The sequence below is a fragment of the Ursus arctos genome, unplaced genomic scaffold (assembly GCF_023065955.2).
Source record: "Ursus arctos isolate Adak ecotype North America unplaced genomic scaffold, UrsArc2.0 scaffold_3, whole genome shotgun sequence".
NCBI classification, from domain to species: domain Eukaryota; kingdom Metazoa; phylum Chordata; class Mammalia; order Carnivora; family Ursidae; genus Ursus; species Ursus arctos.
In genome coordinates, this window is record NW_026622985.1 from 60,726,496 (window position 1) to 60,753,758 (window position 27,263).

At 40.7% G+C, this 27,263-nt stretch overlaps 1 protein-coding gene across 4 annotated transcripts in view; it reads left to right on the forward strand.

Moving 5' to 3' along the window:
* BMPER (BMP binding endothelial regulator) overlaps positions 1-27,263 on the forward strand; it is a 241,060-nt gene that overhangs the window by 130,019 nt on the left and 83,778 nt on the right. For all 4 annotated transcript variants that reach the window (XM_044387480.3, XM_057304229.1, XM_026509040.4 and 1 more), the window contains exons 8-11: positions 2,517-2,626; positions 5,918-6,058; positions 8,180-8,284; positions 11,617-11,662. In XM_044387480.3, coding sequence (XP_044243415.3) covers positions 2,517-2,626; positions 5,918-6,058; positions 8,180-8,284; positions 11,617-11,662 — 402 coding nt within the window. The remainder of the gene's footprint in view (positions 1-2,516; positions 2,627-5,917; positions 6,059-8,179; positions 8,285-11,616; positions 11,663-27,263) is intronic.

The window sequence follows — 27,263 nt, forward strand, 5'->3', positions numbered from 1 at the left end:
GTACAAGGGCCTCTGAGGAGGTCATGTGGAGCTCAGCCATAAAGAAGATACATTTTGATTGGTGGAGAAAGAAGCTTGACTGTATTTATATAATTTCTATCCTGCCTCTTGCCAAACAGGATTTAAGGCCACTTACAAAAGACATGAAGCACATGTAGATAAAAGATAGGAAAAAGGCAAACCAACTTATCACATTTGTAAAAATTGCTAAATTGAAACAGAGCTATTTTTAATTCTTGAAGGATAGAAAAATACCTCTGATAGATTAATATAGAGGACAGTGTTTACAACAGTGAAAAATAACATCACCATCATTTTTATAGTAAATGCAAAAAAGAAAAAAAGATATGCCTAGGGATGTTGCTTATACTAGAATATCCTAAAACCAAGGTGTGATACAACAGAAGTGATTCTAATGGGGTGGGTGGCCCGCACACAGCTTCCTGATGTTTCAGGGCCTAGAGGAAAATCTAGAGAAAGGCTGAATTTTGTATTTTGCAGGTAATCCTCTAATTTAGTCTATAAGTTCTCACAAGCTCCAAGAAACTAGGACCTGGGTGTACACATAAAAATACCTGTGTTACAATAGCTAAATCGTGGAAGGAGCCCAGATGCCCTTCAACAGATGACTGGATTAAGAAGCTGTGGTCCATATATACAATGGAATTTTACTCAGCTGTCAGAAAGAATGAATTCTCAACATTTGCTGCAACATGGACGGCACTGGAGGAGTTAATGCTAAGTGAAATAAGTCAAGCAGAGAAAGACAACTATCATATGATTTCTCTCATCTATGGAACATAAGAACTAGGAAGATCGGTAGGGGAAGAAAGGGATAAAGAAAGGGGGGGTAATCGGAAGGGGGAATGAAGCATGAGAGACTATGGACTCTGAGAAACAAACTGAGGGCCTCAGAGGGGAGGGAGGTGGGGGAATGGGATAGGCTGGTGGTGGGTAGTAAGGAGGGCACGTATTGCATGGTGCACTGGGTGTTATACGCAACTAATGAATCATCGAACTTTACATCGGAAACCGGGGATGTACTGTATGGTGACTAACATAATATAATAAAAAAAATTTTTTAAAAATAAGCATAAAACAAAAAAAATAAAATTAAATTTAAAAAATACCTGTGTTAGTTGGGTTATTAATACTTGCTCAGTGAAAATACAGTCATTCAGCTAAATTTTGTCTTACCATGAAAGGGTTTTTGGTTATATACTCTAGCATCAGAATTGTAGGTAGAGAGGGCCATGTGTTATCATGAGGAGGCATTATTAGTACCATTTTACAAGTGACCTTAGTGAGGCCTGGAGAAATACTCAAGGTCACCAGGAGATCCATATGAGGGACCCAGATTATAACTTACTGCCATCTTTTGAGGCAAGTTTACTTCTGGTAGTTAAGAGCCAAACTAATGATTTAATTCTGTATCCTAGCCTTGAAGTTGACTCTAGCAGGAATATAGAATTTTTCTTGACTCCTGTTGATGGTAATTCCAACGATTCTAATTCTGAGAGTAGTGTTTAATATGTGCCTATAGGTATTTTCAGCATTTCACTGGGCCTCCTGATTAATAGAGATTGCTTTTAATCTTTTTATAAGAAGAAAGAGTGTAGATGTAAATCTAATGAGTGACTATGAATCTTTGACTTCTTAACTCAGTCCTCGATTCAAGTACCATGTCAGGGATGTTTTTATATGCTCCAGGGAGTAGAAGCTCACATACTGAAAGAAAGGAGGAAATTGGATTGTCGTCTTTATTTGGGTTTGCTTTTATGGCCCTTTTGGTCACCAATCAGATCTTCACATCAGGGAAAACTAAGCTAATTCTACAGAGGTGTGGTGCCTATTCGTAGGCACTTGGGCAATTGGCATGTGGGTTGGATTCTGCCTTTATGCACATTTTGAGTTAGTGCCATCCTTTATACCAGTGGACTTGTCATGACTCCAACTGAGATGCTATATCGTTGGTTCTTCTTTTTGCTCATTCTAGTTCTTCTTGGGATATCTTGACTCCTTTTGTCTCTTCCCTGCCAATACCTTCTTTCTGGATAATTTTACTTGTTCTTTAAAATGCAGCTCAGGCATTACAATCCTCCAAGAAGTCTTCTCTGTTCTCCCTGTCCCCACAGTTCCCATATTGGCTTCTTTCCAGAACTTACCATATTGTTGTGTTGAAATCATTTTTTGTGGGTTTGTCTCACCGGTAGAATGTAAGCTCCATGAGGGCAAGTCGACACAGACCTGGTCATCTTGGTTCACTAAGATGGTATTAAAGATTTGTTGAACTTACAAGAGTCAGTGTGGAATCAAACTCTTTATAACAAAAGCTCTCTACATTAATGACTCCAGGGAATTCCCTGGGAACATCTAACCCAGAACTATTTTTGTGCACCAGTTTTACCTGGTCTTGTGAGAATGTTTAACAGCCCTGTGATATAATTAATTGTTCATGACAAAGTGGGACATCCTGGCTTCTGTCTTGCTTACACCATGCTGTTGCTTCTCTCTAGGTCAGAGGAAAGTGTTTGACCTCCCATTTGGAAGCTGCCTCTTTCGCAGTGACGTTTATGACAATGGATCTTCATTTCTCTACGATAACTGCACTGCATGCACCTGCCAGGTAAGGTGGTTGTGAGGGGCTGCTGTCCAACCATGATTGCAGTTGGGGTTTTATTATTAACATTATAGCCAAACATGATAATGTGTTACTTACTGGAAGGAGGCATTATCAATGCCATTTTACTAGTTAAGATCAACTCAAGGTTGCAAGGAAGTTTGAACAGAGGACCCAAATTACAATTCACTGTTATCTTCCCAGGACCTACAAGTTAGCTTTTGGGGGTGAGAACTAAAGTCTGAGGGGGCTATCCTGAGGTACTTTCTAACATCAGACACATAGATGTGACAGTATTCTCTGGCTCTAACTATCCAAGACGAATTCTTTGACATACCTCGCAATAAAAATAACTTGAATCACATTCAAGAGGAAAGAAAGGCATGGATTTACAGTTCATCACAAAGATAAACCTGATAGTTCAGGAAGAGAGTATTTATGTTTTGTTCATTGTACCATTTCTTAGTTGAGGCATTGCTTGCTTTTCTCCAGAGGCAACCGAGGTCTAATGACTGGTAAAGAAAGAATTCCACAGCTCCAGAATTTTAAAGGGATACACATCACACATTCATTGACTGTGCTTATGCAGTGATTTATTTTTAAAACCAAGAAGAGGATCATTTTAATGGGAGATGTTAAGATCATTCATTAGTGAGTTAACCCAAACATCTGTGTGACATGAATTTAGAATAATGCATTTTGGTGGTGATGGTGGTTGTTTTGTTTTTAATAACTAAAGGGATAGAGAGGAAAAGAGAGGAGTTTTGCTCAATGTCAGCTGTGAGTCAGTAGTTAGGATTAGAGGTCAGAAGTTCCTGATTACTTGAGGCATGCTTTGTTAAGTAGCATGCATTACTTCGGGGGGTGGCTGAACAGGGCTGAACTATCTGTTCCCGGCACTGAACACTGAGTATTTCCTAAGCCTGAGAATACTTTCCTCAGGCTCCTTCCTCCCGTCTGTGGTTTGCACTGTCCTATGCTAACCATATAGCTACTCCTTCTGTTTGCCTTGGTCTCCATCCTCCAGACTTTTCTTCCTCTCCAGGAATTTCACAGGTTATAGCTTCCTCTTGAGGGTACTGCACCTTTGATGAAACACATCACATCCCCAATTCTCTTAATTGCAGGAAAGCAGACTGAGAATCTGTTATGCTTGCAATGCTTTGGGTCTCATGGATTCTTTGAGAGAAGATTAGGCAATATGTCCCAGTACTCAAAAAAGTGTAATTAATATATTTCCTTCAAGAGGTTGTCTTTTGTCAGAGTATGCGTCCACGGTCATCTTTAGGAAATTGGATGCTTGAAGAATCAAGCTATAGGCATTTTGGATAATCAGTATTATTTTCTATCTGCTTAGAGCTTCCCTCTCCAGCATCTCCATCCAGTGCCATGGCAGGTGCAGGGAATTGTTTAATAGTACTCTGAGCACAGTATGGTTTCAGGCCTTTGTGCCTTGAGATTTGAGGATTCCTCTATCTGGAGTGTATCTTCATCTTCTTTCAATTTGATTAGCAAACTCCTCTTCATACACAACAGCCTATCTCACATATTGCCTCCTCTGGGGAGGCTTTCCTGACTCACTTAGGGAGGTAATTACTTTTCCTTTCTGTTACCTCTATACCTTTACTAATTCTGTTTACTACATTATATTGCAATTTATTTGTTCACATGGTTCTCTCTCTCCTTTTGCTCTGTGAGCACCGTGTAGACAGAAGCACATCCATCCATCTCCGTATTCTCATTGCTTAAACTACTGCCAGGCATATGATCTAATGGGTGTGTGTGTGTGTGTGTGTGTGTGTGTGTGTGTAATGAAAGTTGGGAAATGTACTACTGTCAAGTATGTATTACTTGAGAGCTGGTGAGTGCCCTGTTTTCAAACTAGAAATCAAGACATGCAGCTTGGCAAAGGACTTTTTTTCCAATTTATGAGTTGACCTATAATAATTTCTATGTGCCAGAAACTGTGCCAAGTGCTCTACATATTTCACTTAAATTGTACAATAAACCTGAGGAGTAGGTACTCTCACCTCCATTTTGAAGAGGAGGAATCTGAGGCTCAGGGAGATGGACTTGCATAAGCTGCCACACTAGTAAAGGAACCGGTCTTGTCCAATGCTAATCCTATCCATTATCTGCTGTGATAGAACCTTAAAAAGAAAACACAACTAATGCCATTTTTAAAAGGATTATCTCATTGTCATATTAGTCCTAGATGGATAAGTCAGGAGGAGTAGAGTGGATGAATACCAGGAGTCCCTCCTGAAGTCATAAGATTAACGGAGAAGCTACGGAAGTTACATATGTTGATTCACACAACCTGTTTGAGTGCTCTCTCAACACTAATAGGAGAGGGCTTGGTCTCATTTCCGTCTTCGGTCTCCCACTAACACCGCACTGTGAGGGGATGGCCCATCTGCTGGGGACACCGCTTTCCTCCAGCCCTGCCTGCCACCGAGTCTCACCAATGTTTTGCTCTTACATTCATTCCAGCTGACAGCCTACTCCAGTGAAATTGCAACTTGTTGGCTGGGGAACTAAAGAAGTTTACTTTTCTTAAATAGCTCTGAATTTTCCTTCAGTGTGTTGTTGAATAAATCAGTAGGCACAATTTACTTGGCTGCTGTGTTCACACGATGCCTCTTCTTTAGGAAGCAAGCCATGCCTCTTAAAGTTACAGATATGAACTCGTCACTCTCAGAGGGCAAATGGCCTGGTGAGGGTTACGTACTTGACAGAGGAGCCCTAGAGCCCAGGCCTGGTTTTGGAATTGCTCTTTCAGTTCTTCTGCGAACGTGGAGCATGCTAAGGAATTTCATCTTGAGGAGGAACATTAGCTCTTAATGTTTACTTTTTGATTAGGTATCGTGCCTTTATGCAAAACTCCTTGAAGGTGGCATAAGCCCTGGAGGAGACCCAAGAGAGCAATGTTAATGAAGGACGTGCAAGAGGAAAAGGGCAAGAAGAAGGAAACGGGTCGGCCCATAGTGAGCTGGACTTGCTTGCCACACGTTGGCTGGAGTACAACCAGAAGTTTCTTGAACATTAAACTATAAACACTTGGAAGGTAGCGAGGGTACATCACAGTTCTCAGAGCTGCTTCATCTTCTAGTCCAGATACCTCAACAACAAATAACATTTTGAAGGGAAAGAAAGATTTATTGCAACATGCTACAGTGCGGTATCATCAGAATGTGTTTAAAGCAGTTAGTTGTGGGCTGTTAAAAGGAAGGCCAGCTGGGATGTTTGGTAGAGATGAAAGCATTTTTAATTCCTGGTTTGCCTTCGGGCCCCTAGGACTCTACCGTGGTGTGTAAGAAGAAGTGTTCCCACCCTGGTGGCTGCGTCCGAGGGGAGGAGACGTGTTGTGAAGAGTGTCTCCTGCGAGTGCCTCCGGAGGACGTCAAGGTGTGCAAGTCTGGCAACAAGATTTTCCGGGTATGTCACAAGCCAAGTGCCTGGGAAGCACTTTACTACACTGAAATGTAAAAGCTCCAGACAAAAGGCAGACCAGAGTAATCTGTACTTTGTAGACATGTGTGTGTGTGTGTGTGTGTGTGTGTGTGTGCGCACGTGCAAATGTAATTATTTATATTGCAATATTATATATACCTATATTTAAAATCAAGTACCTGTGGGGTGGAGAAGCAACTGTTTGGAAAAATGGTTTTCTTTGGCTTTATTTTTGCTTTACAAAGTGTTTTAAGCCTGTGAAACGTGATCACCACATGTGGTGAGCCAGTGACTGGGCTTGAGCTGAGGATGCCCTGCCTTGATGTGCTGTTATGGGGGCCCTAATGACTGGGGGCGTCTCATTCACCTAGTGTCTCTTTCCAAGATCCTGATGGTTCTCTAGCTTGATAATTTTAGAACTTTTCACAAAGCCCCTTTTCCAAAGAGAGATTTTTCTCACTTGGAAGATGCGCAGGTGAGAATGTTGATGCCAGCACAGCCGGTGAGCAAAGGTGAGAGAGCCTTGCCCCAGCTGAGCCAGCAGAATTGTCCACCGACCATCTGCTACTCATCGACTGCTACCCGTAGTTTTCTGTTAGCATAGCTGTGCAGTGACCGTGTAAACATCAGGATGAAGATTGTTGTCTTTGTGCAAAGGGCTTTCCTTCTGGTCTGTTGGATGGAGGGAGTCTTTCTGTACCTGTAGGTGCCACCTCAGGACGTTCCTCAGACTGAGACCCTCGGAATCAAGTCAGACGCGGGAGCTCCTCCTGCGGCACTTAGCCAGATTTCCTTTTACATTGACAGAGAGGGGGAGAGCGTTGATTCCTATGGAATCAGTAAGAAGACATGATGGGTCATGCCCAAAGGAAGGGGGTCATGTGTGTTGTATTTATACCAACCTCTCGGAGCCACTCATGTGTCCTTTTAACATAAAGTCATCGTCCGTTTCCAGAGCACCTGGATGCAATCGACTCCCCCTCATGCTGGTATTGTGTGCAAAGTGTTTTCAAGGCTCCTTGTACAAAGGTTCCTTTTTGTGATGAGCCTAAAATAATTTGCAGAGAGTCATCTTTGAACCACCATGTCCTAGAAAAATCACTCAGAATTTGGACTGGTTGGATGCCCTTTAAGACAGATTCATTGAGGTCTTTCACTCCTGAGAAATAAAAGGCTCTCATAGTCCTTAATATAGCTCCTAAAAATGAGAAGGAAGAGGAGAAGGAGCAGTCATCATCAAAATCTGCTCTAGTCTCTCTGTTTTTAACAAAATCTGCTGCTTATGTCTACAGACCCAGGAAGGAATCCTTGTTTTGTTTTCAGACCCATGTCTTGTGTGTGTAATCTGCTTTTCCACAAGCTGGACCATCAGCCCCGCACGTTCTCTGGAGGGACTGGGCTTCTCATGGCTGGGTATTTGGCAATTGCCTATTATAAATTCAATGAGCCAAAAGTATTCCTCAAAAAGCCCTCTCTGGGCTAGAAAACGTATTCCAAGTTGCTAACCAGCTTTTTGGGAAGAGAGTATCAGACAGGCAGGGACACGTTGTCTTGGAGTATTCTGTCTGGGCTCCGCATATTTGGATGGCTTGCTGATCAGGTGTCTGCCTGGGCAGTGAGAGTCCTTTGAATTAGCCTCTGTTCTTTGTACGTTCGTGTCCTGTGTGGTCCAGAACTATGTCACATCTGGGAATAAACTAACTGCTTTTGTACATCTCCACTGTTGGTGTCTGGGACAGCTGGAACATTTCAGTTCTATCCAACAGGAACATTAGACCTTTGCTACTGCATCATGTATGAAAACTCAGGTTTGTCTTCCAGGGTGAAGCTAAGTAAACAGTGCAGGAGAAGCAAGATGCAAATATGATTTGGTTAGATGCACAAGAATTCTTTTTACATCCTGGAGAGGGAACACACACACACACACACACACACACACCCTCCAATTGGACAGGTGGAAAAAGACACCTCAGGGTAATTTAGTCTGATGATGGATCCCTCACTCAGGGTAAGAAATGCTCTCCTTGGCAGAGAAATCCCAGCCTGTTGGATTAACTCCCATCTGCCTCCAGCTGATAGCAGAATCCTGTGCTCTCTCCCCCGTAGGACGGAGAGATGTGGTCCTCTGTGAATTGTACCATCTGTGCTTGTGTGAAAGGCAAGACAGAGTGTCGAAAGAAGCAGTGTGTTCCCATCAGCAGCTGCCCGCAGGTACGTCTGGAGTGCAGGTTGGTTTCTTCTTTACCTTAAGGTCTTGGGAAACATCCTACACGTAGCACGGTCACATGCCATCTTCTGAGCACACAGTCCAGATCTGCTGGTACTTCCAGGTTCCTGAATAGCCACAACCCCCTTTGCAAGGCTCACTCCTTCTTTTTCGCGCTTCCCACCCAGATCCTAGTCCCACGTGAAAATAGCTCTTAACCTTGCATTTGTCCCAAATCTCCTATTTCTCATTGACTTTCCCCACTTCTTTGTTTTAACGTCTCCAATTCCTGTTAGATCTGCTCTCTTGTTCCTTTTGTTGGCTTTTCTGTTGAACACCATAACCAGCCTTCCCATTTTTCTCTTCTCTTTCTCTCTGCCCAAATTGGGGATTCTTTCCCTTAGCCGTTCAAAGTAGTATGTAGTTGTTTAGTAAGAAACTCCCCGAGGGGTTTCTCCGAGTGGCCTAGCAGCACCCCCGACCCCTTTACTATATTTTCTTTCCCTAACCCTGGCCTCTGTTGTAGCCCCAAATGGAAATGGCGCCCCTATGGAAATATCTCTTTTCAGAAACCCCCAGTTCCAGCACTCCGAATAAAGCCGCCATTATCTTCTAAAGCATGAACTTCATTGAATTCACCTCGGCAACTCGAAACCTCTTAAGGTTTTATGCATTTTGGGAAAATGTCAAACCTATTCAGTACCTTCCAGTGAATGAAAAAATACATCCATATATTCAGGACATGTCCTCCCTTCTCTGTTATAGACAGCTTTTAATTTTATTCACATCTGTTATTATTATAAACAAAAAGTTGCTGTTTTTACTTGAGTGCCAAATGAGGCACAAAAAAACAACAGCTGTTGCTATTGCACAACTGAATGAAGGGGGTAGAAAAAAGGGAAAAAAAAACCCTAATTAGTCTTGCTTTAAAAAGCCTCAGACATAAAACTGAAAACCTCCCATGAAAGAAAAAAAAAAGGAGATACAATAAGGAGACTTGAACACGGTCTGCTTATAAATATTCATTGGGAAAAATGGGATCACATCATTTATGCCAGTCCTTGGGGAACCCTCAGTGCTAATGAACTCCGGCAGCGCATGCTGGCAATAATGGGCTTCCTTATTCTACAAGACAAAAACAGCGCGCTGTGCCAACCTGGTGGCCCGAGTGACCAGCCCCAGCAGGCCGTGGTGGGGTTTCCAGCTTTACTTGGGTCTCGCCGCTGCGGCAGACTGGACGGTTTCACTGTCCTCTTGCTGTGGGGAGGTCAGCGTTCTTTCTGTCAGCGGCATCTCCATAGCATCTCCTCTTTGACTACCTCGTGGGAGCCAGGAGCATTCGTCTCCCATGTGCAGATCTTTCCCCCACTGCACCCCCTCCTGGTCTTGTCAAAGCTTGTCGGGGCCTGGCTCCTGCCCCAGGGGCCACCTTTCTGTTTCTAGGCATCCTTCCATCCTGTTCCTCTGGTTCACACTTTCCTTCCTCAGGGGCCAGCACAAGGACTTTGGAAGATAACTTAGTTCTACCATGGAAATCCTGTTAAATGCTTATTTCCCCTCCCTTACATTGCCTGGGGAAATTAAAAAAAGAAGGTGTATTTTTTTTTTTTTTTTAAGAAGCAGACTCTATTCCCTGCTCTATCCTTCCTGCCTGCTACTCATCTCTTTTTCCAGAAGTGTGTGTGCCTTGTTGAAGAAGGGTTTTATGGTTGGATTTCCTGTCCATCCTCCCTGGCAGTCCCTACCCTCCCTCCACCCCTCCCCCACCCCCACCCCCACCCCTAGCCCTGAGGCAAAGGAGCACCTTGAGTGAGAAGGGCTGTGGGGGGTTCCAGTGGGGACAGGTTGTTGTAACACTGCTGTCTCATCATCACTGATACATACTGAGACTTTCCCTGTAGTCGCAGGACTTACCCTGTTTAATGTTGAGACCAGCCCTCTGAGTTGGGTGCTGTTACTAGACCCTTCTTACCAGTGAGGTCACAACTTGTCCAGAGTTGCACGCTAGTTGCGTAGGTCTTGGGAGCCTAGACTTCATAGCTTGTGCTTGATTTATTCCTTACGTGATCCAGTGAGATTACCAGCTCCACTCAGTTCCAGGAGAAGGGAGGTGGCAGTTTCTGCCAAGGTGCAGATGTAGGGGATCATCTAGTCACCCTTTGTTGGGGCCTTGGTTCAAGTAGCTCTGCCTCCTTCTGATAGAGCACTTCACTGCGCTCCCCTGGGGCCACCACTCCATCGGCCGGAGCCCACCTCAGTTGGTTTTGTCTTCAGCCGCTTTCAGTCACGAGAGACCGAAGGGGGGCCTCTGTGCCAGCTAGAAATAGATAATCGAGCTCTAGGCAATGAAAATATGTCATAATGCCCCAAACCAGGGAGGGCTGAACGGAGCCGAGTTTTAAGTCTCATTCAAAGTTGTCATAGCCTTTAATGTACCCTTTTGGGCCTGGCTGATGCAAAAAATGAATGAGACGTGGTTCTAGTTCTTCAGTTATCAACCAGCATTTTGTAAGTCAGTATAATTTTTTTTTGAGTACCTAACTCTATTCTTTATGCAATTGACCACTAGTGGCAATTGACCGCATTTCTTTTTCTCTGTGAGTCTCATTGAGTCAGAGACGATGCCATTCTCTGATATTGACCCTGAGAATGTGTTTCCTCCTTTTAATGCCATGTATTAAAAAAAAATTAGAAGAAATGGAACATAGGAGATTACACTGTATTTCCAGAAAGGTAATGGAAAATTACTCAGCATTTCAGAACCCTCAGTGTCATTGGCGTTGACTGCATAACAGTAACTTAACATGGCTGGCATACCAGTTTCTGAAAGAAGAAATCTGAATTTGTTCTGTAGCACAGGTATTGTTCATATGCGTAGGCCCATGCTTGGGATATGATTTATTGTTTGGGCCCCTCTGACAAGCAAAGACTGAACGAATGCCTTACGTGGATCGAGAGGTTGACAGACGAGTGCAATTTTTATGTGTGTGTGCTCGGTCTCTAGAGGGCTAGTTTGGATATCAGTGAAAAGGTTGAATCCAGACAGTCTCCATCTTCCCCCATGTGAGAAAAATCACACCAATGAGCCCCTTGGATATTATATTTCTCAGAGGATAAGAACAGGAAAGCTTTCTGAATGACTTTGCCTGGCATTAGAACCTGATACTTCAAAGTTCATTTTTGCCATCATCGTCACTGTCTAGGCATCAAGTTCAAATACAGCTTGGACTGATTTCATTGGTTTAACTGGTATTAGATTTTAAAAAAGACTTTGTCCTCAGCAGACCCTGTTTTTTAACATTAAATTTGTTTTTTTTTTTCCTCCCCTCTTGATTAGGGTAAAATTCTCAACAGAAAAGGATGCTGTCCTATTTGCACCGAAAGTAAGTTTAGTTTATTCCTTTGGAAATTGCTATTAATATTTCTTTCACACTTTATAATTCAACAAGAAAAATGATGGTGTAGGGTTTTGCACATTTTGTGTCTCTCAGTATGGGATGGGATCACCCCACTTTCCTCCAGACACTTTAAGTCAATTGAAACCCTCTCACAGAAGCACAAAATTGAGATGTTTCCGTTAGAATTTGTTGCTAATAGAAATTTAGAAGTTAAATGGTCTGATGAGGTTTTAAGAAGAACCAGATAACTTAATATGCATTTTAACTACTAGCATCTGCAGTCATAGCAGTTAAGGTGATGACCAGTAAAACCAACAATATACATAAGCTGGAGGGATTTTCCTTCTATCATTATGAAGCCAAACAGCTACATTTCCTCCTCCCCACCCTCATCTGCACACTTAACCATTTCACCTGCTCACATCCAGTGTTACTGTTGGCAAAGTGAAACGAGGTCTTTCGACTGGCAATGGTTTGTCATCCTGCTATTTTTAAACTGAGTTTTGAAGGTTCTCTCTAACATGGCTTACTCTGAAAGCTGGCTGAGACTGCACTGCTAATCACTCGGAGCATAGCAACAAATTCAATGTTATCCCCACATGTTGACATATGACTGGCAAATTGTCATTTTCATCCTTTTCAAATTCATATGGTTTTGAGACAGCTGATATTTTATTTATTTATTTAATAAGCTTCATGTGTACAGCTTTATAATTTGACATCAGTATACACTACGAAGTAATCACCACAAGCCTAATTACCATCCATCACCATAGAGTTGACTTTCTTCGTCCATTTCACACACACACCCTCCCCCATCTGCTTCCCCTCTGGCAACCATGAATCTGTTCTCTGTATCTCTGAGTTTGTTTTTATTTTGTTTTGTTTATTTGTTTGTTGTAGATGACACCTATGAGTGAAATCATGTGGTATTTATCTTTCTTCATCTGACTTATATTGCTTAGCAGAATACTCCATCCATGTTGTTACAAATGCAAGATTTTGTTCTTTTTTATGGCTACGTAATATTCCATTGTATAAATATACCACATCTTTATCCGTTCACATATCAGTAGACACTTCGGTTGTTTTCATATCTTGGTTATTGTAAATAATACTGCAATGAATATTGAAGTGCATGTATCTTTCCAAATTAGTGTTTTTGTATTTTTCAGTTAAATACCCAGAAGTAGAAGAGCTGAATCATATGGTAGAATTTTTTGAAGAATCTGTATACTATTTTCCATGCTGGTTGCACCAGTTTACATTCCTGCCAACAGTGGATGAGGGTTCCCTTTTCTGCATACCCTTCCTAACACTTCTTATTTCTTGTCTTTTTGATAATAGCCATTCTAACAGGTGTGAGGTGATACCTCATTGTGGTTTTGATTTTCATTTCCATAATCATTAGTGATGTTGAGCATCTTTTCATGTGCCTGCTGGCCATCTGGATGTCTTCTTTGGAGAAATGTGTATTCAAAGCCTTTGCCCATTTTTAAAATTGGGTTGTTTGGTTTTTGTTGTTGAGTTGTACGAGTTCCTTATATATTTTGGATATTAAGCCTTTATCAGATGTATGGTATACAAATATCTTCTCTCATTCGGTATGTTGTCTTTTCATTTTGAAGATGGTTTCCTTTGTTATGCAGAAGCTTTTTAGCTTGATGTAGTCCCACTTGTTTATTTTTGCTTCTGTTTTCCTTGCTTTGGAGTCAGATTCACAAAGATGTCACTCAGACTGATGTCAAGGACCATATTGCTTATGTTTTCTTCTAGGAATTTTGTGGTTTTGGGTCTTACAGTCAAGTCTTTAAATCCATTTAAGTTAACTTTTGTGTATAGTGAAATATAGTGGTCTAGTTTCATTCTTTTGCATGTGGCTGTTCAGTTTTCCTACAATCATTTATTGAAGAGACTGTCCTTTTTCCATTGTATGTTCTTGGCTCCTTTATCATACATTAATTGTCCATATATGTGTGGGTTTATTTCTGGGCTCTCAGTTCTGTTCCATTAATCTGTATTCTGTTTTTGTACCAAAAAATATGATTACTAGAGCTTTATAGTATGGTTTCAAATCAGGGAGTGTGATACCTCCAGTTTTGTTTTTCCTTCTCGAGATTGCTTGGGCTATTTGGAGTCTTTTGTGGTTCCATACAAATTTTAGTATTACGTGTTCTAGTTCTGTGAAAAATGTTATTCGTATTTTGACAGGGATTGTATTGAATCTGTAGATTGCTTTAGGGAGTATGGACATTTTAACAATATTAATTCTTCTAATGTATGAGCATGAAATATCTTTCCATTTATTTGTGTCTTCAGTTTCTTTCGTCAGTGTCTTATCGTTCAATGCATAGGTCTTTCACTTCCTTGGTTACACTTATTTCTCAATATTTTATTCTTTTTGATACAATTATAAGTGAAAAATTTTTAAAGATTTTCTTTCTGATGTTTTGTTATTAGCCATAGATTTCTGTATATTGATTTTATACTCTGCAATTTTACTAGTTTTTATTAGTTCTAATTGTTTTTTGGTGGATTTTTTTAGGATATATATATATACACACACATATATAAATATATATATATACATATATAATACCATTTTATATATATGTATATATATATGTATATATAAATGGTATTATATCATCTGCAAGTAACGACAGTTTTTCTTCTTCCTTTCTGATTTGGACGACTTTTATTTCTTTTACTGACCTAATTGCTTTGGGTAGTACTTCCAATACTCTGTGGTGAGAGGGGGCATTCTCATCTGGTTTCTGATCTTAGAAGAAAAACTTATAGATTTTCATGGTTGAGTATGATGTTAGCTGTAGGATTGTTATATATGTCTTAATGTTGAGGTATGTTCCCTCTACATACACTTTGTCGAGAGTTTTTACCATATATGGACGTTGAATTTTGTCAAATGCTTTTCCTACATCTATTGAGATTATATTATTTTTATCCTTAATTTTGTTAATGTGGGGTATCCCTTTGATTGATTTGTAGTTGTTGAACCACCCTTGAATCCCTGGAATAAACCCTACTTGATTGTGGTATGTGATCCTTTTAATGTATTGTTGCATTCTATTTGCTGGTGTTTTGCTGAAGATTTTTGCATCTATGTTTATCAAGGGTATTGACCTGTAATTTTCTTTTTGTGGTGTCCTTATCTGGTTTTGGTATCAGGGTAATGCTAGCCATAATGTGTTTAAAAGCTTTTCCTCATCTTCATTTTTTTGGGAAAAGTTTGAGGACTAGGTATTAAATTTTTGACTGTTTGGTAGAATTCACTAGTGAAGCTGTCTGGTCCCACAATTTTATTTGTTGGGAGGTTTTCAATTATTGTTTCAATTTCCTTATTAATAATCCATCTATTCAGGGGCGCCTGGGTGGCACAGCGGTTAAGCGTCTGCCTTCGGCTCAGGGCGTGATCCCGGCGTTCTGGGATCAAGCCCCACATCAGGCTCCTCCACTATGAGCCTGCTTCTTCCTCTCCCACTCCCCCTGCTTGTGTTCCCTCTCTCGCTGGCTGTTTCTATCTCTGTCGAATAAATAAATAAAATCTTTAAAAAAAAAATAATCCATCTATTCAGATTTTCTATTTCTTCGTGATTCAGTGTTAGAAGACTGCATCTTTCTAGGAATTTATATATTTCTTCCAGGATGTCTAAGAGCTCATTGGCATATAATTGATCTTAGTAGTGTCTTATCACCTTTTTATTTCCCTGAGATCAATTGTTACTTCTCCACTTTCCTTTATGATTTTATTTCTTTGAGTCCCCTTTCTTTTTTTCTTGGCTAGTTTAGCTAAAGTTTTGTCAATTTTGTTTGTCTTTTCAAAGAACAAGCTCTTAATTTCATTGATCATTTTTGTTGCATTTTTAGTCTTGATTTCATTTATTTCCACTGTGATTTTTTTTTAAATGTTTTTTTATTATATTATGTTAGTCACCATATAGTACATCCCCGGTTTCTGATGTAAAGCTCGATGATTCATTACTTGCGTATAACACCTAGAGCACCATGCAATACGTGCCCTCCTTACTACCCATCACCAGTCTATCCCATTCCCCCACCCCCCTCCCCTCTGAGGCCCTCAGTTTGTTTCTCATAGTCCACAGTCTCTCATGCTTCATTCCCCCTTCTGATTACCCCCCCCTTTCTTTATCCCTTTCTTCCCCTACTGATCTTCCTAGTTCTTATGTTCCATAGATGAGAGAAACCATATGATAATTGTCTTTCTTTGCTTGACTTATTTCACTTAGCATTATTTCCTCCAGTGCCATCCATGTTGCAGCAAATGTTGAGAATTCGTTCTTTCTGATAGCTGAGTAATATTCCATTGTGTATATGGACCACAACTTCTAAATCCAGTCATCTGTTGAAGGGCATCTCGGATCCTTCTGTGATTTGGCTATTGTGGACAATGCTGCTATGAACATTGCGGTGCATATGGCCCTTCTCTTCACTACATCTGTATCTTTGGGGTAAATACCCAGTAGTGCAATGGCTGGATCATAGGGTAGCTCCATTTTTAACTTTTTAAGGGACCTGCACACTGTTTTCCAGATCCACTGTGATCTTTGTTCCTTCCTTCCTTCTACTAATTTTGTGCTTTGTTCGTCCTTATTATTATTATTTTTTAGTTCCTTTAAGGGTAAAGTTAGATTGTTTATTTGAGATTTTTTTTTGTTCTTGAGGTCTGTTTGCTGTGAACTTCCCTCTTAGAACCACTTTTGCTGCATTCTATAGATTTTGGTATGCTGCATTTCTGTTTTCATTTGTGTCTAGTTATTTTTGGATTTTTCCTTTGATTTCTTTGATGACCCATTGGTTGTTTAGTAGCATGTTGTTTAGTCTTCATGTTCTTGTACTTCCCATTTTTTTTTCTTATAATTAATTTCTACTTCCATACCATTGTGGTTGGAAAAGATGCTTGATATGATTTCAGTTTTCTTGAATTTATTGGGACTTTTGTGGCTCAACATGTGATCTATCCTGGAGAATGTTCCATGTGCACTTGAGGAGAATGTGTATTCTGCTAGTTTGGGATGGTATGTTCTGCATGTATCTATTAAGTCCATCTGGTCTAATGTGTTGTTCAAGGCTAATGTTTCCTTATGGATTTTTTTTCAGAATGATCTATCCATTGATGAAAATGGGATATTAAGGTCTTCTGCTGTTATTGTATTACTTTCAATTTCTCCCTTTAGTTCTGTTAATATTTGCTTTATGTATTTTGGTGCTCCTATGTTGGGTGCATATATATTAAATTAATAAATCATTTAATATAAATAAACATAACATTAACATAAAAATGTTACATCTTTTCTCTGGATTGACACTTTTATCCTTATGTAATGGTCTTCTTTGCCTTTTATCATAGTCTTTGTTTTAAAGTCTATTTTGGGGACACCTGGGTGGCTCAGTCAGTTAAGCATCCAACTCTTGATTTTGGTTCAGGTCATGATCTCAGGGTCGTGGCATCGAGCCCCATGTGGGGCTCTGCACTTGGTGCGGAGTCTGCTTGTCCCTTCCCCTCTGCTTCTCCCCCACCACTCACACGTGCACTCTTTCTTAAATAAATAAATACAATCTTAAAAAAAAATAAAGTCTATTTTGTCTGATATGAGTATAGCTATTCCAGCTTTTTTTTTTTTTCATTTCCATTTGCATGGGATATCTTTTTCTATTCCTGCTCTTTCAGTCTGTGTGTGTCCTTAATTCTGAAGTGAATTTCTTATAATCTCTTCTAGGCAGATAGTTTTCTTAAGTGTTTCATCAAAAGAGGAGTATTAGTAATGTCATTATCAAATTAGTTCCATTGTATAAGCAGGATTAACAAAGCCATTAAATTTATTAGAAAGTATTTTAGGAACTAGTTAGCCTTAGAGAAGTGGGCTTTGATGATGGTTGAAAGCAGCTTTCACATAGAAACAAGTTTTTTCATTCCACGTGTTTAAAATCATATAGCTAAAAGTTATCCTGGCTTTCATTTTTTGGGCAATAGATACATATGTAAGATATAATAAAAATATTTATTATATATATATATATCTCACTAATTTTAAAATTATTTATTAAATAATTAGACATTATACATTGGATAAAAATGTTGGTTGAATTAATGAAAATTAAACAGTAGATTTAACCAAATAATTTTTCTTTAGAGAGAATCCTGTACATAAAATAACTCAAAGGAAGCCAACCAAGTATGACTTAATAGAGCCTAGCAGTTAGTGCAGGAAGAATTACCCATGATTGACACTCCAGTTGATTTCAAACGGTATATAAATTGTTATATTTAATCATCCTCCCAGAGACTCTCTGAGGAACCTTTGTTTATGGATGGTTTGGAGGCTACCTCCAGCTTCATTTCTTTCTGGATGAGCGGAGTAGAGTTTAAACTGATGAAGTTCTCCTATATATCCATGTCAGTGAAGATGTTTGCATTTCTCTAAAGAGTATTTCTTTATTGAAGCAGGCACAGAGTTCAAAGGAACTCCTAAGATTTTCTAGCTAACTTTTTCAATTTGCTTGAGCATAGATAGCTTACATCACCTGCTAATCAGCATGCTGTCAGGCAGGATCACTGCTTATCAGTCTAATAAGAACATGACCAGTCTTGTGCAGAAACAGCCCCAATCTTGAATTATCTGACTTTATAAGAATGGAGGTGATGATTATTGAGATACTTGAGAGAAAAGTTACATTTCATTATTAGTCTCTCCACTATGAGCTAGCCTTTTCATATCTAGAATAATGGTGGCTAATCAGAAAAAAAGAAAAGAAAGAAAAAAGTAGGATGGGCATGACAATCAAAGCAAGTTTTTAATCAGCCATATTAACTATTGTATTTGTAAAACATGGGAATGAGCCTGACTTCTGTCACTAAGAGAGGCAGTTGGCAAGGGAGAAAATCATCCAGCTGTTAGGGTACCAGGGAGACCATTGACTCTGTGCACCTGCATCCAGCAGGTCAGTGTGCGAAGAGCCCAGGCATGTGGTTCTTGGTCCAATCTACATGATATCATCAGATGGCTATTTCTCAATTTCCTTTGGTGTTCTTTCCATCTGTTTACTCTCTCTTGCTCTCCAACAGTTCTTCCATCAATGCTGTAAAACACATTCTATTGGCAAGGTTTATTTATTCAGATTGAATTAAGAGATGGGATGACTTCCAATTTTTTTAAGCAATGCCCAGATTTTCCTAACACATCAGGTAGACTTATTCTGATGTCCTTTAGCTATGGCCTAAAGATCTCCTATTTTGAAATTCCTTTGGCATTATATCCAGAATCCAGAACAAACCCTTGGGCTCATTTTTTCCTACTCTGTCAATTACAAAAGCTCTTCTGACATATGGGTTTCTAGAGCAGACCGATGAAGGCTGAAGTACAAACTAAGGCTAGTGTTTTCTAAAACCAGAAAAGTGACTGATTTCTATCTTATTCAAACAAAATCACACACACCCAACACACCCCATTAGTTGCGGCAGAGTTTTCAACCTCGGTTGTATAGTTTGACTAGATAATTCTTTGTTGTGGGCTACGTCCTGCATATTGTATGATGTTTGGCGGCATCTCTGATCTCCACCAACTAGAGGCCAGTAGCACTTCTCTCCCAGAGATTATGGCAATCAGCAGTGTCTCCAGACATTGCCAAATGTCTCCTGGGGTGATTTACACCCCTCTCCCCAGGACAAGTGGTTGAGAACCTTTGATACTCCTAACAGGGGTAACAGCATGTGTGAATGCAGAAATAAACACCTGTGGTACTAGTAGCAGTAATTTACTCTCAACACACAGTAGATGAAATAGGGGCCCAAAGCTGGTATAAAAAATGGCAGACCAGAAGCCTTTGGATGTAATTGAATGTGTTTATATTTTCATTGCTTAGCCCTACAAAAAATGATAAAGGCATAATTAACCTTGATTGATTAAAATTTACCACCTTTGCCTTAGTTGCTAGGAAGCTAGCTATAACTTTGTAGCCCACCTCTAATGGCAGGCAGTTGTTGAGTAATAAGCTTATTCCTGACTTCACCTTATGTGTCTACCCTTATGTGGTTTGAACCATTTAGTATGTATGTCTGAAAGCTACTCCCAATGCTTTTTGGAAAGAGGCAAGAATAAATACTTAGACACATATATAGTTTCATACACAGATGAAAAGGATTAATTATACAGCTTCAAATACTCTAAAACTTACCTTGATTATCTGTTGTTGTTAAATGAATGTCACATTATTCCCAGCAGAGGTGACGTTGGATTTTCTGTTTCTAAAATTCCACAGAATTACTGCCTTGTCAACTGGGTTAGTCTGTCCTGGTAGCGTGTGGGGCTCTTGCAGACCTCTGAAAAGAACAGCAAAGAGGAAACTTGAAGTAAATGTGTAGAATGTTTCTAGAGGCCTCCCTTTGCTATAGTCAGTGATAGTGGTCATTCACAATTCAGTAGGTAAAAAGCAACAGCTGAGGCTCAAACTTGTTGTACTTCCCCGGTAGTACCGTCTTCGTGGGGTTGATCTGAAAGGGCAGTTATGAGTCTATCAAAATCAACAAAAATAAAAGGTCATGTTAAAATCAGACCTGAAGGAAGAATGAAAAGCATTGTTGTCTTTTAATAACATGGACGTTCTCTCTTTCTCCTTGTCCAAATGAAAAGAATTAAATTTGGTTTGGGTGATTTATTTAAAATAAAATATTTGAAGTAAGCTAAACAAACTTTATAAAGCCTTCACGCAAATGCTGTTTCTTGCCAAAGTAAGAGCTATAGCCTAGAGCGGCTCCCAGTCTGCCTGGGCTGGGTGGCACAGGACTGTGAGTTGGGTGCCAAGAAGGCCACTGTCTGTTGTGCATGTAGCACTTGGTTTAAGTAAAATGTTATCTTACTGTGAGTTGGCAAGCAGTAGGTGAAATCTTGACCGAACCATCCAGCAGAGAGACCTGAATCAGATAAATTCTGTGCTGGCAGAATCTCTGTTTTCAGACATGGAAATAATACTTAGTGGCAAAGTTTTCACTGATAAGAGAGGTGTGTGTGTGTGTGTGTGTGTGTGTGTGTGTGTGTGTGTGTATGTACAGCGGGAGAGAGGGAAGGAGAGACAAAGACAGAGAAACATTGACTATGAGAGAGAATTCGATCTCTTCGCCATGTACAAGACCAGAGGCAGCGAAAGGCAGCCGGATGTGGATGCCCAAACCCAGACCCCCCTAGGTTCATTAAGCTGTGCCTGTAGCTACACTAGCCCTAACCATCCGAGTCCCAACTCAAAACAAAAGTTCACGGTTACATAACACAGAGGCGGGTAGGGTATACTGAGCACAGATGTGCATTTAATTGAAATAACCTCAGCTACACGTCCCACAACTAACAGGAAATATCCGATTTCAGCAACTCAGGGTGCAAGGAGGCTCACAGTTGCCAGGTGACTTTTTAAACCCCCCCAGGGTTAGTTTCCAGCTGTGCACAGTGTTGGTGTGCCTGCTCCCCGGAAGGACCCCTCTGTCTGCTGCGTGCACCCATCAAGGGTGCTGTGGAATTGCCCTGGCTGGTTTGGGCACATCTTACTTAACTCCCCGGGCATGCCTACAGGTATCTCCAATTAAAGAGTGGTGGGGAGGAGGGGGAATACAACAGCAATTTAACAAAACTGTGACCTCGGGGCCCACTTTATAAGAAATCTCCACTGACAGAGGTTCTGCAAATTAGTAATTCTGTGTTTGAGCAAGGTTTCTGGCCTTCGAGACTGTAAGCAACTCCAGGTCCCTTAACACCAAGGGTCTGTCCTTAACTCAGGAAAGCAAGGAAATTTGAAACCAGAGCTCAAGATGCTTGTAGAATAAGAATTTGTGGTGTTGACTTTAGCCCTGCCAAGGAGGTGTTAAGCTAAGTGGCCACTGAAGTTTCTGCTTGAGCATCTGGAGGTGGGTTTGTCACTGCTCCCAAGGCCCAACCAGCTGACAGAGGTGGCAAATAAAACCCAACTGTGTCGTGTGGTGGCTAGGAAATCCCACCCCAGCAGGAGCAGCATTGAAGGGGTGTGAGGACACCAGTCTGTTTTCTGTTTTATATACTGTTCTGTTCTAAGGGGTACTGTTACTTTAAATTTTCTGTCTGTGGGTTGGTGCAATGCTGAAAGAGGAGCCTGAGGTTATTAGGGGTCATCTTTTTTTTTTTTTTTTTTAAAGATTTATTTATTTATTTATTTATTAGACAGAGAGAGACAGCCAGCGAGAGAGGGAACACAAACAGGGGGAGTGGGAGAGGAAGAAGCAGGCTACCAGTGGAGGAGCCTGATGTGGGGCTCAATCCTGGAACGCCAGGATCATGCCCTGAGCCAAAGGCAGATGCTTAACGACTGTGCCACCCAGGCACCCCAGGGGTCATCTTTTATCCACCACCTCTTGTGGTTCCTACAGAGCATTAGTAGTCCTTAAGTTCTGACTATTTAGTTAGCAATCCTCCCCTCCTCCTCCTCCTCGTCATCAAATAATAATAATGGCCAGAAATACAACAGCAGTAGCAACAGCAGCAGCTAGTATTTATTTAGCGTCTGCTGTGTCTAAGCACTGTCGTGGGCTATCTCAAATGATCTTATTTATTTGATCCTCGTGTCCATCTCAGAGCCCAATAATGTTATGAGCTCCATTTTACGGCTGAGGAACTGAGGCTTAGTGGTTAAGAAGAATGCCTGAGGTAAGTGTGGAGCCTGAGTCCCTACAGTGAAATCTGGCCCCAGGGCCCGGCGGAAGGTCAACCAATGACTTCTTTGTCATTTGGGACAATTTAACAACCAGCTGCAGTTAGGAAGGGAAGAGAAGCTCCAAAGGGCAAATGGTAGGGATTAGAGATTGGAGAAGGATGTTAGGAGGAGTTTCCAATTTCAGGGCATTTCCCTCCACCCCCACCCTGGAAGAAATGCCTGCTCAAATGTCCAGGCTTTCGTCCACCTGGTGACACCTCCCCCTCTGCTCAGGTGCAGAGCAGTGGTAGTTGGTATGCTCTGTGCTCACTGACAAATCAAACTGCCTTGGTTTTCCATGTCCGCTCATTTTTCTAGATTTTTCCCCCTTCTGGCAACTTAGATATTTTCAGTGCTAAGGTGAAGACCTCTCCAGATTTTCTTACTTACAATATTAAAATACGTATAGTTGTAAACTTGAAATAACTGTAGAATTTCCACCAGGAGTAAGGAAGAAGAGCAGAGTTGCTCTGTCACTCAGACTCATCACCATTTCAGCATCATGGGATTGTATAAATGAATGAACTTTAATTTTGAGGTCAGCCCTTTCATTTCTCAGGTGAGGAAACTGAGGCTCCTGGTAGTATTGACTGGAAGAGCTGGATGAGAACCTGCTCTTCTATTTTTTTTAACCTTCTAGTCCGGTGTTTGTTCTAACACATCATATGGCCTCCCTGGACCTTTGCTCGGGAAAGTATTCTTAATATAAATGCACCATTATTAAATCATTCAATTAAAAGTTACTTTCTTGCCTAATTTTGAAAGAATATGTCCTGAACAGAAAGAGATATATAAATTCATTACTAGCCATCTGGTACATTTAGTCAAGGCTGCCATCTTGAATTTCAAGAAAGAGGCATATACCTAGTTTTGACTGAAAAAACTGGTGACCAAACCCCTTAGCAACAGTACGTCTAAAATACGGTAAAGTGACCAGACAATACAGACCCTGAAACCAATATTACACTTTATAGAAAATACTGTATAATAAGTTACGCATTACTGTATGCAAAACTGAGGAAGAATTATTCTTCTCTGGAGGTCATGTCTACTATGAACAAAATAAGAACAACAAAAATTGTTACTTCTGTTGCCACTAAAATTGTTCCTATTGCCAGCAAAGATTTATGAATATAAGTACGTGTCAGTCCATGTTGTGATAAACATTCTCCATGTATCCTGACATTTAATCCTCACAATGATCCATGAAGTAGAAGCTCCATTTTACAAATGAGAGATCTGAGGGTCTGAGGAATTAAATAGGGTGAGGGCAGCTGATACCCTGTTCCATGAGACTCCAAAGCCAACACTTTGAAGAACTATTATTCTCCATTGACTACATTTTTCTTTGTTTCAGAAGCTTGCCTCCAAACATGTATGAAGTTTGCCAATTTTTCTCTCTGCACGACTAGAGAGCCATTGTATTTGCTCACCTTTTAAAAACTTATCTACATTTATGAGGTCACTTAACCTCCCATCCCTTGAGTTACAGTTCTTGAGGTCTAGCCTTCCCTGGGACTTTGGAGAAATGACTCACTAGCTGCACTGTGTATTTCCCTTTGATGTGAAGTTTTAATTTATGAGCACTATCATTCTTTCTTCTTATCACAGTCCCTTCTTGTTAGTACTCCCCGCCCCCAGCCACCGTTCCACTCCTCTGCTCTGCCCTTCCACATCTGTCCTTAGAACACATATCTCTTCTCCTTTTGTTTTTCACCTTTTCATCCTGTGAGCTCATGGCTCTGCCTCCACAGCACCCCTTCTGTAGTTCCTCTTTCATTCTGATTTTGATTTCTGATTTCTGAGGACCTTTATATGACGTCTTGACAAGATGCGGATATGGTAGATCTCAGCTTCTAATTTTTTTGGAGACCACGTTCTTATTCCAAAGTACTGCATTTGAGTTTTAGTAACAGTTGCTACCTCCGATTCTCCTAATTGTCAGGGTTGGGAGTTGGATGGAGAAATGACTGGCTGTTTCCAGCCTCTATCTGTTGACTGAATTCTGGCACCCCCTTATCCCAGCTGCACAGGTTTGGGGCCTTAATGTTATTTCTCATGCTCTTGGCATTTCTCTCCCATGTTGCTAATCAGTCATCAAGTCTGCTTGATTGTCTCTTTGTATTGTTTTTCTAATAAGTAAGTTCCTTCCCATTTCCATGGCAGCCAGAGCTTCATCCTCTTGCCTGCAACTGACCTCGGCCTTTTCTCCTTCAGCCCTTCCTGCATGCCACTGGCCTTCGCAAGAACTTCCACCGGCTGCCTTCACTGTCTCTTGCAGTTTCTCAAAGTCTGTTTTATAAAATGCTGGTGCTGAGAAGAGTAATGAATAATATTTTCAAAACATGGCTCTGTGATTAAATACATGCGGGAAATGCTGGGTCAAATAAACTCAAATATGCTTCTTTGCTGCAGAATTTGCAGAGCCCTTGATATGCCAATGTGCAGGGTAAACTTTCAGGAGGGTGATGGAGTATGGAGTACCTCCCGAACTAATTTGAGCTGCAGAGATTTTTTTATTTCTACTTATTTTGGCAAAGCAACAGGCAGGATTGATGTTTCATAGGAAACACATTAAGGAATGTTGGTTCTTTGGAATACATTTAAACTTCTCAGGCTGGCAATAAATCTCAGGCCAATTTATTTGGACAGTTTGGGTGTCTCACATCCCCCGAAGTAACTCCCCATTCTGGTCCAATCGGTCTCCTGCTCTTGTGCAAGCTGCCACATGACTTGATTAACATTCTTCTTTTGGCCTAGAAGGCTTACTCGATGCTAGCCCCAAATCTACATTTATATGTCTTTTATAGATGGACTCAACTCACACTGTCTTTTCAACAAATCTATGTTTTATGTGTATGTTACAGTCTTATTCAACTCTACTTTAGCCAGCAGTGGATGTCTGTTTGCTGAATTCGTATAACAGAATTATAAAACTGATAATAACTACTCTCTGAGCGTCTGTTACATTCTCAGCACTTTTGTAATGTGTCTTTATCTTTATAACCAACCTGCAAGGTAATTGTTCTTAGACCCATGTTACAGGTGAATAGACTGAGGGGATATAGGTTGTGCATGATTTTGTAGTCACTAAGTGGCAAGACTAGGATTCAAACCCGTGGCTTTCTTCAAAGCAACATACTTAATGTTTGCAAAGCTCTAAAGTGACTTTAAAGCTGGAAGCTAGGTTAACTTAGAGATGTGAGGCCTACCTCTTCAGCTCAGGTGCACAGTTCTCTTAAGTGATAAATAAGAATTTCTAGTTTATAGACAGCAGACATGTTAAGGTCAGAGCTTGGATGGCAAGAGTGGCAAAAATGCATCTTCTATAACACATTTGGTGAGTCTCCCGTATCCTGGAAGGTGCTCCAGAGGAAATGGATAAAAAGCTGGTACAGACCCTGAATTTAGGAGCTTACAGTGAAGTTGGGGAGATGAAATATAAACATACCAAATAAGAGAACCGTATAATATAGTTTTCAGTTAACTTCTAGATAGTGTTCTTAAATGGAAGGTGATGGATTCCTTGATCAGTCTTGGGACAGAGTGGCCATGAACCTCTGCGTTTGAGTGGATGCACTCATGTGCATTTGGAAGGAAGAGTGTCTACACATTTCTCCAGATTCCCCAAGAGCTCTGTGATCCCATCTAGATAACAACAGCTGTGTAGGACACTGTGGTACAGGGTATCAGTGGAAGCATTGAGTGAAAATGAGGAAGACACTGGCCTCAGAGCTTCAGATTTCAATGGTGTTGGTCGTGACCTCTCCTTTTTCATTCATAATTTTAATAGACTGGGTTGAACTCGGTCTTTACTGCTTTTGGCTGCATGACCGTGGGCAACATGGCCACCTCTCCGAACTCATTGCTGCGAAACCAGGGTAATGAAATAGAGTGTGCGGAGAAGTAGTGAGGATTAAAAGAGATAGTGAAAATGTGGAAAGCATCTGGCATGGTGCCTGGCATAAAGTAGTTACTTTAAGCAACTCTCCTGGGCTATTGCTAAGTTTATTAGTTTCCTATTGCTGCTGTAGCAAATTACCACAAACTTAGTGGCTTTAAAACAACATGTATTGTTCCGAAGTTCTGAAGTCTGAAATGGTTCTGAATGGGCCCAAATCAAGGGATCAGCAGGGCTGCCATTCTTCTGGAGGCTCCGGGGGAGAATCTGTATTCGTTTTTTTGTTTTGTTTTGTGTTCCACCTTTTTCAGCACCTAGAGGCCACCCTCATTTTTTTGGCTTGAGGCCCCATTCTGTCTTCAAAGCCAGCAATGGCAAGTGGGGTCCACCTCACGCTGTATCACTGTGACACTCATTTTCCTGCCTTTCTCTTTCATTTACGAGGGACCCCTGTGATGTCGTTCGTGCTGCCTGGATTATTCAGAATAATCTCCCCATCTCCAGGTCAGCTGATTAGCAACCTTAATTTTGTCTGCAGGCTTAATTCCTTTTTTCTGAGAACATTAATTAATTATCCAACTAGTTAACTGATTAAATAAAATCCTGTTGATAACCTGCTGCATGCTAGTCATTAGCTATCTATTTTAGTGAGTTCAGTGTGGCAGTTTTTTTTCTACTAAAATGTATTCTTTAATTAATTAACCCATTCATTCAACAAATATTTATGGATACCTAATATGTATTATATCAGGCATTGCTGTGAGTAATGCAAAGGTGAGTGCATGTAATATGTATGTATATACCTCCAATTTACAAGGCACAGTGCCAGGCACTGAGAACAAAGTTTACATATAAGGAGTTTAAAGCCTGGTTTAGGAGTTAAGGATACATTCTAACTATAAGTTAGGGAAGAAATTGATAAGCCTGCAATGGGTT